Below are 12,924 nucleotides of genomic sequence, written 5' to 3' on the forward strand. Positions count from 1 at the left end.
ACTTGTTTGGACTCAGCTTTTTAAAAGCATGTGCCAGCTATTAAATAAATGGCATATCCATTGTAATGCTCAGATAATAACAACAAAAAGAAGCTTTTACGTCTTGTAAACAATTGCCAAGCGGACTAATATGAGCCTTGGGTTGGCAAGCAGCAGGGGTTTAGGCAATAGGCTGAAAAGCACCTTGTATTTGTGAAGTCCCACAGTTCACTTCTATAGCTCCAAGATTTCCTTAACTCTCATCAATCCTTTAACCACAGGCGATTTTATACCAAGTTTTTGGCACTGTGAGCTACTACTTATTTGCTAGAGTCATATTCCTCAGCTGGTGAGCAGCATTATCAGCTCATGGGGTTCATGTATGGAAATGTTACACCTTAGTTGGTCTCAGCAGGCCCATTTTTCTTGCACAGATTTATGGCACTTTCTAGCAAGTTGATATGCTTGCTCAGAGCCGAAACAAATTCCTGGTGAGCCTGAGTCAAGAAGAGGAAGATTTATTGTTTTTCAGCCTGACTGCACACATGTGCCCAGAGGCAGCCAAAATGGGTCACAGCCAGAGCAGTGCCCACGGTGCTGGGCTGGGGCTGGGCCCCAGGTGGGTCCTGCTGCTCCTGCACCTTTGCAGGGGGGGAGAGAGATCCTTTCTGCAGGGTGTCAACACTTCAGCCCCACCCTGCACAAAGCTGGTAGCTGTCCTTCACCACAGGGCACTCTGTGCAGAGGTATGGAACACCACAGTAGGAATATCCCTGGGAAAGCAGTGCAGGCAGCTATCGCTGGTTGCACGTGGGTGGGTTTGGAAGCACTGGTGCTTCATGCAGCACTCCAGGCACTTGCCCAGCCCAGTGAGGCCGGGGATGCTCTGCTGCAGGCACCGCCATGGAGCGAACCACACAAACTGGCAGCTGCAGATCTTTTCTGCATCCTGCACACCGTTGCTTTCCCTCTTTTCCCCATCCTAGCTGAAAAGACATGGGTGCTTTTTCCTGCCAGCTTAGCTGCCCCCCTCTCCGGTTTCTCCTGCCCATCACTGCCCACACAGCCCCATGGGGCTCCAGGGGTGTGCTGGGCTCCCGAAGTGCAGCAGCCAGCCCAGGGCTGGGCTGGGCAGCACTCACTGGCTGAGAGGAGGCGATCAGGGGCCGTGCAGCAGATGACCAACATGTACTGCCCTGAACTGTGAAGGTCTGACACTGTGCTGGGCAGAGGGGAGCAGAGGAGACATGTGGCCTCATTGAGAAGGGAACCTCCAACCCCCCCAGTGTTGCTGACCTGGCTAGAAGGGCCTCAGGGTTTATATCTAATCTATCTATTTATCTATCTATCTAGCCATAGATCTATTGAAAAGGCAGAGCAAAGACTGTGAAATCCAGGAGTAAATGGCTGCACGTTAACAAGGCAGACAAACTCAAAGAGAACTCATTTTCCCTTCTGCCCAGAGAGCAAAGGAAACACACTGACCAGTCCTTAAAATAAGGAGGATATTTTGCTGAACATACATATGGAAAACATTCCTAAGAGCCACTCAGGAACACCAGGTTTTATTGATGGGATGTTGGGAGTCGTAAATCACGGGGTCACAGGTGTGGGGCAAAGGAGTGGAGCTATCCTCCCTCTTGCTTAATTGAATTCAAATAGTCATCACTGGGGGCTGCTGTGCATTGTGAATTGTATGGTCTTCAGGGAAGACTTCAATACAGCAAGGCACACACTGATTCACTTACGTAGGAGTGAATCCAGAGTAACTTGAGTCTGGGAGAGTAGATGTGGGATGTGTATTTATTTCCTCAAGTGAATGAAATGAGGAAATTCCCACCTTCTCCTTCACTGTATTACTGATATCATAGGCAAACATATGCTGTTTTTGCCTTTGAATTTTATTATCTTTCATCACATTACTTCTACCACCAAAAGGTGGCTCAAAGACAGCATCGTGACACAGCTGAAGGGAGTCTGGGTATCAAAGCCTACACATTTCCGAGATAAGGGTGATGTGTGATCAGCCTCTCTGATGGAAACATCCACTTCCCAAAGCCCCAGACAGGGCTTTCCTAACATTATGCCTGGTGGCACGGACTAAACCAACCTGCTCTGAAGGTCCTGTTGGGTGTGGGGCAGGCAAACCCCCAAAAGCTTGGGGAGCACAGGAAGTTTACAACTTCAGCAGGGGAGAAATACCTTTGGGAGAGCTGAGGCACTGAGGTGCTGCCAACAGGGGGGTTTGGCCAGGGGCAGTATGGCAAGGATTGCTGGGGAGATGTGCTGGGTGAGTGCTGAAGCTCCACAAAAACTCCTGCACCTTTTATAACATAATTGCGTGCTTTATTGATATACACAGTAAAGCAGTATATAATACAATAGTAAGGCATATATTTGGTGAAATTTGGTATGTTGTGAAAAAATGCAGTAAAACAGAAGTTTATAAAAATAATTAGTAAATGTTACAGTGTTGGTGTTAAAACACAATATATTATGATATCCAAGTAATAAACCAGTACTGAGTAACGATGAAGTAACATGCCATATGGTATTTATGTATTCAACTACACTGATTATGTTTTACAGTTTAATACTTTGTCATTATAAGGAATATGAAATAATTCCCAAATTATGCTTAAAAAAGCAGCAATAAAGCTTTCAACTTTTTAAATACTTTTTGACAGACTCACTCCAAAACTAAGATCTAGAAAGTAAAACAAACAAAACCCTGATGAAAACAATCGTGCAATCTGTTTTTCCTCCATAATTTTTCTGAAGAGAAGGTTTAACGTATAAGGGGGGGGAAAAGAAGAAACCCAACTCTCTCTCAAAACACAAGTTAAACCTTCTGATAAAAAAGGCCATGAGAAATAGTGAGGGTTCCTATTGTAATCAATTGTTAAAAAAGCTCTTTATTAGGAAAGCAGAGGTTTGGGGGGGATTGTACTTATTTTTGTAAATGATTACCGTTGTTGTTATTACTTAAACAATGAGACCTGGTCACACAGTGGACACGTGGTGATGATGTAACATTGTCGTATGTAATTGTCAGGAACACCACAAAACCAAAGTGAGGTAGAAATAGCATGACTAGCCATGTTCAATGTTAACTAGCATTCAAAATAAAATCTTTCCCAAGTTTAGTTACACTTCATACAAGAAGAGGTAACAGATTTTTTACTCTTGCAATATAAAGTCAGATGGTTGTGTTTCTATGTATTTTAAGGTAAAATTAAAAGCTGGTTAAGAAAATGAAGTGGTAAAGCTTTTGCTGACAGCACCTCATACCCAAACCTCTCTCACAAGCTGCAGTCAAACCGGCTTATCTCTTTCTCTATCAGCTCCTCTCTTTCTCACGTTATTGTTAATTGTTGGGGGGTTACTGGTACAGAGAAACTGGGGAGGAGAAAGGACCAGGGCCTTTGTTTTGGTGATAAATATTCATGGAGCAGTGTGACTACCTTCACCTGATCACCATTTGAGGCAAGAACAGCAGTAACTTGTCCACAGCCTTTCCCAAAGGTGGCCCACAGCACCACAGCTCCTTGGGACCGGCTGCTGCAGCAGGATGAGACACCTCCAGTGGAAAGCTCTGGGTTCCTCTTCCAGAGGGTCGAGGAGCTCCAAGCTCATTACCAGCACTGGCAGCTGGACAGGGCTCTGTGGGTTAACCTACTTGTGCTTCGGGTCAGAAGCTGACCGCACAGGGAGCCAGGGGGAACATCTCCCTCTCTTCTCTCCTCTGCAGCAGAGGTGACAGGTGGTGGCAGCAGGGGGAGAGCCGTCCCCAGTCCTGCTGAGCCACCGAGCCCCAGGGTTCAAACCAGTAAGGCAATGTCTTCGTTCCTTTAGTTATAGTATCCAGGAATTTAGTCAGCAGAGGAAACACTGGCACACAAGATGGTCATTAAATTCTTTCCTTCTTTCATCCGAGTTTTTCTTTTAATTTTTTTTTTTTTTGCAGGCTCTGTCATGTAATGTGCTCTTTCATTTAATTATTGCAAACTAGCTGTGTAGTTGCTAATTGCTGTCCAAAACCAGGACAGTAAGTCATGTAATTCTTAATTTTATTGGAAAGATAAAATGTAACTACCTTCACTGGAAGTTCAGGTTTTTTGGTTATTTGTTCTAAGCCAGCCCTAATCAGACAAAACCAATGAGAAATGTAAGGTGGCCATTCTGGTGTCACTGCAGGAAATACCTTTTTTTTTTTCTTTTTGATAAGCAAGGAAAAGAACACAGGACATGACTCTCTCTGATGCAGTTACAGAGCTGAAATGAAACTAAACAAATGCACTGCCTCAGTATATTTTTTTGTGGTTTTTTTTACGGGGGTTTCTATAAACAATTATTTTTATAAAGCACACTTTAGTTTACAATCTTTCATTATAACTGTTATAAATTTTTTTTAAACAACCCGAAATGCGTTCCATATAAAGAAATGGCAAGTTATTTAGCTATCAAGATTTTACATGTAGTTTTCTTAGAATTTTTGTACAATTGCATAGACGTGTAAAACCTGCCATTGTTAACAAAACAGTAACAGACTTAGGAAACTACTGAAATCTACAGTATAGTACCACTACCCTTCACAAAAATATAGATTTGTTTTCTTGTAAACTCTTACAGTCTAATCCTCTTTGTAGTATGAATATTATAAAAACCATGCGGAACGCCTGAAGTTGTAAAACACATCTTGCTATTCTAACACCTTGTCGTCGGTCATCACGGTCACTAAGGTTTCCATTGCTCTTCCCAGGTCGTCTGCCATGTGGAAAAGGCTCCCTACATTGTGGCCTGAAAAAGAAAGTCAAAGGAAATTAAATGAAGAGGACATGGCAGCACGTTGGAAGGAAAACTCTACAGATCCATCACCCTCCAAGTGCCGCTCGCCGCCATCCCCAGAGGAGGCTTCCAGAACTCTCCTGGATGAATCCAACAGGTTGTCACTAGGAAAAGTTGCCAAGGGTGCAGAACACTTTAACAGCAATGCTGGCTTGAATGGCTATGGCAAACTATGCTGGCAATAAGCCATCACCCCCCATGGTGATGAAGCTTCATCACTGTCAACATTCACCAAAAGCAACAATTAAGTCCATTGACATCACAGAAAAGTTTCTGACTGATGCTGCAAGTGTTTGAGCATTCAATGTTCTATCAAGGAGAAAAAGAGAAACCATCAGATCAGCAGTAATTGAATAAATCATTAAAGCCAAGAGGACCCAGCAGGATACCTGCAAAGATAGATATAGTGATGGCCAAACTAAGCAGCTCAGTTCATTCAATCATTCTTAAAACATCCTTTCCTTTTCGGACAGCAGCCCAGCAGAAACAAAGATGCCACAATTATCAGCTAACTACTATGCAGTGGTTCACTTGTGCATTCCCCCTCACCCATAACCACTCTGAAATCCTAAGATGGTATAACCACAGCCTCCTTGACAGAAGTGATGAATAAACAAACCATAAAATTCTGGAGATGAAACCTGCAACTTCTCACACTCATGTCACCAGTGCAGCAAATGGTGATGGGTGGTAAGAAATGGCTTCATTACAATTACAGACCAAACAGACTCAAGGATGGGGAGAATGAATTGCCAAAAATTGCCATTTTAGCCCCTGGCATGCCTTGTCTGGGTCTCCCACTGCTGTTCAGGAAAGTGTCTCTCTCTTGCAAGTGCTGTGTGAGATTTTTAGACCTCTCTGACTGTCTCAAATACCCTCTGGCACCTCAATGATAGAGACATCATGGTTTAAACAGCTGAACCTTATTTGGAGTCTCCCTCCTGAAAAAATATGACTGAAGAGGGCACATGACTAAGATCTAGGCACCCTGCAAAATAAGCGTCCAAACCAAGGACTGAGTGTTCAAGATTTCTTGCAAGGACAAGGAGGAATGAGCAGACAGAAGGTCTTAAAACAAGCAGAATGAAATGATACTCCACACAGCACATAATTGTATTACTGAACTCATTGCCACAGGCTGATGTTGAGGCCAAACACATAAATGAGTTAAAAGAGGAGTTAGAAAACAATCATTAAAGAAAGATTTATTTAGATGCAAAGAAGTGCATGTGACCTCCAATTCAAGAAGACTCCATGCTGCAAAGTGCCAGCAACTCAACACTTGTAAGAGGTGAAGTATTACTCAAAAAGTTGTATGTCACCCTGGCCTGAGGGGGTTTGAGTTACTCTCTGGGAGCACTTGTGATAGAATATTTGTCTGGAAAAACACAGGGAAGTGCAATGCCATCTGCTCTGAACTCTGGTTCTCAGAAATGCTTTGCATTAGTCTGAATGCTGAGTCCTCACCATGCATGGTCCTTGAGGAAGGAGCACCCAAGCAGAGGAAGGACATGACCAGGTCATCCAGGATATGCCTTTCATGTATTGTGCTGGAGCTTGACTCTTACCACTGCACACCTACATGGTGGCTTCGCCTCCTGACACAAGTGCAACAGGAAATGAACCTCCCCTGTGGGGAAAATCAGACTCACCAACCTCTTCCCAATGCTCACATATTGTGGTAGTTATGCACTGCTGACATTTCTACAGTAAATAAAAGCCTGGAGTTACCTTAGTTCAGCAGGTTTTATGGAATAGAAAAAAATTTCCTTAGAACTATTCAGAGAACCTTAGAACAGTTTGGGTTGGAAGGGATCTTAAGAACCTTCTAGTTCTAACCTCCCTGCCCTGCACACAGATGCCACTCACAAGACCAGGTTGCTCAGGACCCCATCCAATCTGGCCTTGAACACTTCCAGGGGTGGGGCATCCACAGCTTCTCTGGGCCAGTGCCTCACCATCCTCTGAGTGAAGAATTATCTCCTAACATCTGATCTAAACCTGCTCTTTTTCAGTTTAAAACCACTGCCCCTTGTCCTGTCGCTATCTGCCCCAATAAAAGTCCCTCTCCCTCCTTTTTACAAGCTCCCTTAAGGTACTGGAAGGTCTCCCTGAAGCCTTCTCTTCTCTAGGCTGAATGACCTCAGGATTTTTTTCTTCTGGAATACTACCACCTTCTACATTCAGATGCTACTTTTTTAAAGTTGCTAGATTTTTTTTTTTTTTAATTTAGCATTCATTACACAAAACTAGGCTGGATCTAAACAAGAACTGTTCAGGAAGCTGCCCATTCAACAGTGAGCTGTGCTGTGACACAGCTTTCCAGATATAAATACAAAGAAATACTTGGTTCTGGTATCTGGTATCTCGTGACAGTTTGCTAACTGCACTAATGTTCAAAGAAACAGATGCATCAATCAGCAATTTCATCTATAAGTCATAAATGTATAGCCATCCTATTCATCTGAAGCAAAACCTTGTAATTTGCTCATCAGTATGACAAGTAACTGCGTATGAAAGATTCCTGCCAAGTTTTGGTCAAAACATAGTTTATTTTAAAGTAAATGTATCCTACCACATTTATTTTAGCTGTAAGGGATAATCTCTGTCACTGGCATCATGCAGACTGAGATCGATCCCGCAACTTACACCATCTCAAGTGAAAATCTGACATATGAAATCAAGAACATACAGGAGATGCTTGTCCAAGCAGAAGCACTGGGCTGCTCTACTTACCTGAAACTCTGACATGGCTTTATGGGAATCAACCCCTCTGGTATAACCAGAATGATGCTGTGACTGGGTAGCCAGCTGTGAGAGGCTGCCCATGGGGTCATGGTCTCTCATCCAGATTTGTTGCCATCTGTTGTTTCTAGAAAACTCCAGGGCTCTTCAGGATTTCAACACCACTCATTCCCAGGAAGACTAATCACCCTTTCGAAGGCTTAGAACAACCCAGACTGCTAAACTGCATCCTCAGAAATTAATACTATTTGTTCTGTCAAAAAAGGGCTAGGTCTAGAAAGAATAACTTCAACCAAAAACACAAACAAAAAAACCTTTCAGACATATGGCACAGGGATAAACTGTTGTTCAGGCAATTAGAAGTCCTTAAGGATCCACAAATCCCTAGGTACTTTTTAATACCTAAAAATTACAGAAATGTCCAATAGTAATTTTTTTCCTTTCTCTGTTAGTTGGTACTGTATATTTGAAATAACCATGCTTTAAATCCGATCTCCCTCCTCAAAAGCTGCACAGATGCATGCTGCAGTGATCAAGGAGATACAGCTCCCTCTCCCCCACAGCATCCACACTCCCTCTCCACTACAGGTCTTAATTTTCTCTGCATAAAAATTGAACAATCATGTCTTCTCCGGAGCCATCTGAGTTTAGAGCTCAGAGCATGACCATAAAGCACTGCTGACTGCAGTTTATGTTGACAGCTGGGCTTTAAATGCAGCAGCAGGGGATGCTCCCAGGTCTCTGGGACAGCCTTGGGATGGCAGGACGGGCCAGAGGAGCAGGTGGTGGCTGTGCTCCAGCCACACAACTGGCAGACCCTCAGCTGGGTGTCACTGCACTTCCAGCAGGATTTTTTGCCTCTCTTGGACATGGAAGTAACAGCCAGGTCAACTGAGAGTGCAAAAAGCTGTGAACAAAAGACATGATGATTTTCTGGTACTGTATGTGCAATGAGTGCACCCCCTTCTGAAATGTCTGCACCTAAATTAGTGCTCGAGCTCACTGCTTCTGTAGGGCTCTGCTGCTTCCACTGAATGCTGCTCACTTGCCCTCTCACATACTGAAACTTAGGACATTGACATTTTTAATTAAGAAGCAAATGAGAGAAATACTGTCCTAAAAGCTGAGAAAAATACAAATCAGAACTTTCCATTATTATTCGTACTTCTAAAGTAATGCTATCAAAGAAGGCATTAATTCCATTTTTTTTTTTTTAACATTAAAGCTGAAAAAGTCTTCTCCGTGCTTGAGGCACTGAAAGGTTGAAAAATGCTGCTGCGTAAGAAAAAAAAAACTAGTAGACACTTTGAAATGCAGCAATGAAGCTCAAAATGGACATGGACAGTATTAACTTCAACTCATAAAATCCACAGCTGCCATTTGCTTGGAAAGCAGAAGACACCTATTTCTGCAATCCCTAACTACATCACTCCTGGTCACATAGAGAACGATGTGTTTCACATCTGCTGAATTTGCTTTAGGGACTAATGGAATTAAGGCCCATGGGTGTGGGCACAGTAACAGAATACCGATCTTATACTGGAGTTTGTCAGAGAAATAAATGGGGAGCATTCAGTCTTGAAAGAGTGGATGGAAAGTAAATTGAGAAATCCCAACACAATGCATGGCCTTTTCCAGCAGAAGAGATTTCTAACCCTTTCCTGACAAAAGAAAAATCCTTCCTGTTTGTTACTTGGACTTTAATACCCTTATTCATATTGAGTAATGCCACAAAATCCATGGGATTACACACAATGACAATAGCAAATGTGACTAATGGAATCGAAACCTGGCCAGGTGGGTTTTAAACCACAGGATCTGCCATTGCACATATGGACTCACACCTAAAGCAAAAGCTCTTCTATACCTTAGCTCATATCCTTCATAAGCAGGTGGACAATTGCATTTTATATTCAGCTCTGCAAGTTACCAAGGCCCCTCCAGAACCATCAGTGAGCACTAACTCAGCTGGAGAGTGGTTCACTGAAGTCAATTTTTTAGGGTTAAACTGCTGGAATCAGATCAGGTAGAACACACCAAATCTAATTTCCTTTTTTGTTAATTACTTGTATCAAGTATGCCCTCTGCAGAAAATTTTTTTTTTAGTAATATGTATAAATATGAATGAGGATAGTGGAAATCAATGACCTGTTTTGCTGAATGGGAGAACAGTTCTCAGGGTGTATGAGATGAGAACAAGCAGGGCTGAATGTGAAGTATTTTCCATGAAATTTCTGGATTGGTACAGTCTGCTGATGCTATCCCAAGCACTCTTTTTTGATCCATATGAGAGGATCAGCCATTTGAGAACAAACTTAATCTGAACCAAAGATCTTATACCTTGAAGCAGCTGAACCTGCCCCAGCACCTACAGCCAAAGCAGAGAACCTTTGTATTTCAAGGCACCAGATCAGGACAAATCCTGGCTTTTCCAGGGTAGCCTGTCAGTGACTGGGGGATCACAGCAGCTTTGCTAAGAACCCCTGTGCCCTGTGTTTCCATGAGCCCCCTCCCTTGGCACCAGTAGAAGCTTGCAAACCAGGTTATCCTTCAATTCCTGCCTCATCCACACTGACTGCCTTCTGTGTGGAAAAGGTCATTTCACAGCTACTGCAACTGCACTCAGGCAGTCTCTGAATATTTTATCTTTAATAATAATTTTCACTAGAAATTCATCTTTCAAACGCTGTATATGGCTGGCGAGTGAAGAGCAGCTTCACAGAGGAAAAATCAAGGCTCTCTGGAAATGCTTTCAAAGGAGCTGTGACAACAGTGCAGAACGCTTTCCTCCATTAATGAGCAGTGACACACAAATTCCAAAACCTATTTTGCATCAAACCAACCATGTCCGAAGTGCACAGTGAAAACCAGGGCCCATTTGCATTGCTGAAGACAACACTGTGGAGCTGGTGAATGTTAGTAGCACTCTTCATTCTGCAATAGTATATCAGGAAATTAAAACACCTGAATCTCTTATACCTCTCAACTCTCACTGTTCTAAAAATATATATATAAAAACTGTTTAATCACTGGAGAAGATGGTTGGTATATTGGCACATGGGTGTAAATACAGCTGTGAGTTTGTAAGCAGAACAGCAAGAGACCCCAGTCTCCCTGTTGTGCTTACACACAAGAGCAACAGAACATATTATAGTCAATGACTGCAGCATATTTACTGACAACATTTATCAATCAGAGGCTTAATTTCAATGTATTATTTTCTCCTCCCCATTCCTGATTTTCCACCTCTGGGAGTGTGTAAGAAAATGCAGATCCCTGATCTGACATTGTCTCCACTGAAAGTTGAGAGGTACACCACTGTTACAGCACACATGGGGAATGCACTCAGCAAAACCAAACAAAACCCAAAGCAAAACAAAACCACCCCACCCCTCACCAAACCCAAGCAACCCCGTGCTGTGTCACACGCATGCTGGGCACAGAAAGCAAGCTGTGACAAACAGAAGCCATGGCAGTGAGCCTGCGTCTCACTAACCTCTCTCACTGGCTTTCCAGGGGCATTTCTTCCTTTAGGAACAGAGAGAGGAAGTGGAATAATTATCAGAAAGAAAGGTAAAAAACCACACATATTTTATACTGTAAAAGACACTTCAATTTCAATTTAGAAATTTAACATTAAAAATTGCATTTCTGCTTAAACAAAGACCGAAAGTGCACTGAAATCCACTGATGATTCTGAGCTGATTTATTCAACAACAGTTCTGTAACCTGTGGCTTGGTTTAACCTCTCAAGAACACTTGAGAAAACTACTAACACCAATTTACACACCTGTCAGTTGAGAATAAGGACTGCAGACAAGATCTGAAATCACTTTCTGAGCATCCTAATTAGCATAATTTGAGTACTTCTAGCAATCAGTGTAAGTGGTAAAAACATTTCCCCCCAATGTCAAATGAATTTATCCAGACACTTTACATTGTATTATGGCCTACATACATTGAGGTATGCATTGCTATACATGCTTATGTGTACACACATATTTCACACGGGGAGAAGTACACTGGAATGCAACACACATTCAGGATAAATATATTTCAAAATATGTTTGCAACATGCTGACCTGCAAGCATGGTAAAGCTGAAGGGGCAGAGGGAGAAAACAGAGAAAAAAAGTTCAAGTAAAAAGGGAAAAAAGAGAAAGTATCTCATCAAGTTCAAGTACTACCAAAATGGAGCCAATAATGGGTTTAGCTGAAAAGATGTTCCTAACACGCCTTCACAGAAGACATACTTTGATCATGCTGATTCTTCTCAAACATTTCTCATAGCACATTTGTTTTAAAAAAGGAAATCCAGGTGTTAATCAGCAGCAGAAACTCCCCCCTGTCCTCCTTCCCACCACACAGCCAGTAACAGTAAGATGCTCGCTGTCCCCAGAAGCAGTGTCCCATTGTCACTGTCACACGACTGGCAGCTCTGCCGTGGCCAGGCTTGCAGTCCTAGTGAGAAAGTCACTGCAGCAGATGCTGTTCAAGAAAGAGGATGATCTTTGCCCCAGAGCTGCTGTAAATGATGCAATTTTAAATGATGTGTGGGACATTGGGGAGAGAGACAGACACGTGTGGGAGAATACACCAGTCAACATAACAGTAACCTAATAATTGCTGTCAAGTTTTGCTCTATGGCAGCCTGCAGGAGAAGGGAAGAGAGGCAATAAACAGCTTTATGGGTATTTTACAAGTTGCAGAACAAGAGCCAACAGCAGAGCAAGGCTGAGAAGAGGCAGTACAGGAGAGGAGGAGAGGGCAGAGAAAGGAATGGCATCACTGACCAGCATGGGCCAGAGCCACAGCTCAGCCACAAACTCCAGGCAGTGGAAAGGGCTGAGGCAGCCTCTGAAGGCCTGGACAGCAAAGGTTGCCATTTACTGGACAGAGGAAGTTTTAGTCCCTTCCTGCCCCCTCCCTCTCCCCAGCAGCACACTTCCTATTAAAAATGATAGCAATATGTTTGATAACAACATGCTCTGCTCGTGGGTTTTTATTCTGCTCCTAAGGGAGTCCTCGACTTCAGTGATGTCTGTACCACACGTGCTGGTGCAGCACAGAGGTACCAGGGCTTGGTGGCCAGGAGAGGTGCCACCTTAATTCTAAGGACTCCACCTCAAAGGCCTGCCTAACCTTCTAGGACTTACATGCATGTCTGTATAGCCTGAGACCTCCTCTGGCACTTTTATCAGGAGTCATGAATTCCCTAAAAAATGCCTTCCAGAAGGGGAGATGAGAATATCTCACCAATATAAATCATGTAACAGAAAATCCTTGGAAAGGAAGATATAAAATCTATTGCATACTTTGGTTTAGGTCAGCTTAAGGACTCCAGAAACTGCAG

General features: G+C 43.0%; 1 protein-coding gene across 15 annotated transcripts in view; it reads right to left on the minus strand.

The window, feature by feature from the left end:
• Nucleotides 1-2,303: 2,303 nt before the first annotated feature.
• The window catches only part of DMD (dystrophin), a 1,178,400-nt gene continuing 1,167,779 nt past the window's right edge, over nt 2,304-12,924 (minus strand). For 10 of the 15 annotated variants that reach the window (XM_039551931.1, XM_010394533.4, XM_039551938.1 and 7 more), the window contains one exon: nt 4,168-4,779. In XM_039551931.1, coding sequence (XP_039407865.1) covers nt 4,682-4,779 — 98 coding nt within the window. In that variant the 3' untranslated portion in view covers nt 4,168-4,681. Of the gene's footprint in view, nt 4,780-11,068; nt 11,101-12,924 lie in introns of all 15 variants that reach the window. The other 5 variants (XM_010394528.4, XM_019282755.2, XM_039551991.1 and 2 more) reach the window with 2 other exon arrangements.

This window comes from Corvus cornix, chromosome 1 (genome assembly GCF_000738735.6).
Source record: "Corvus cornix cornix isolate S_Up_H32 chromosome 1, ASM73873v5, whole genome shotgun sequence".
Classification (NCBI taxonomy): Eukaryota; Metazoa; Chordata; class Aves; order Passeriformes; family Corvidae; genus Corvus; species Corvus cornix.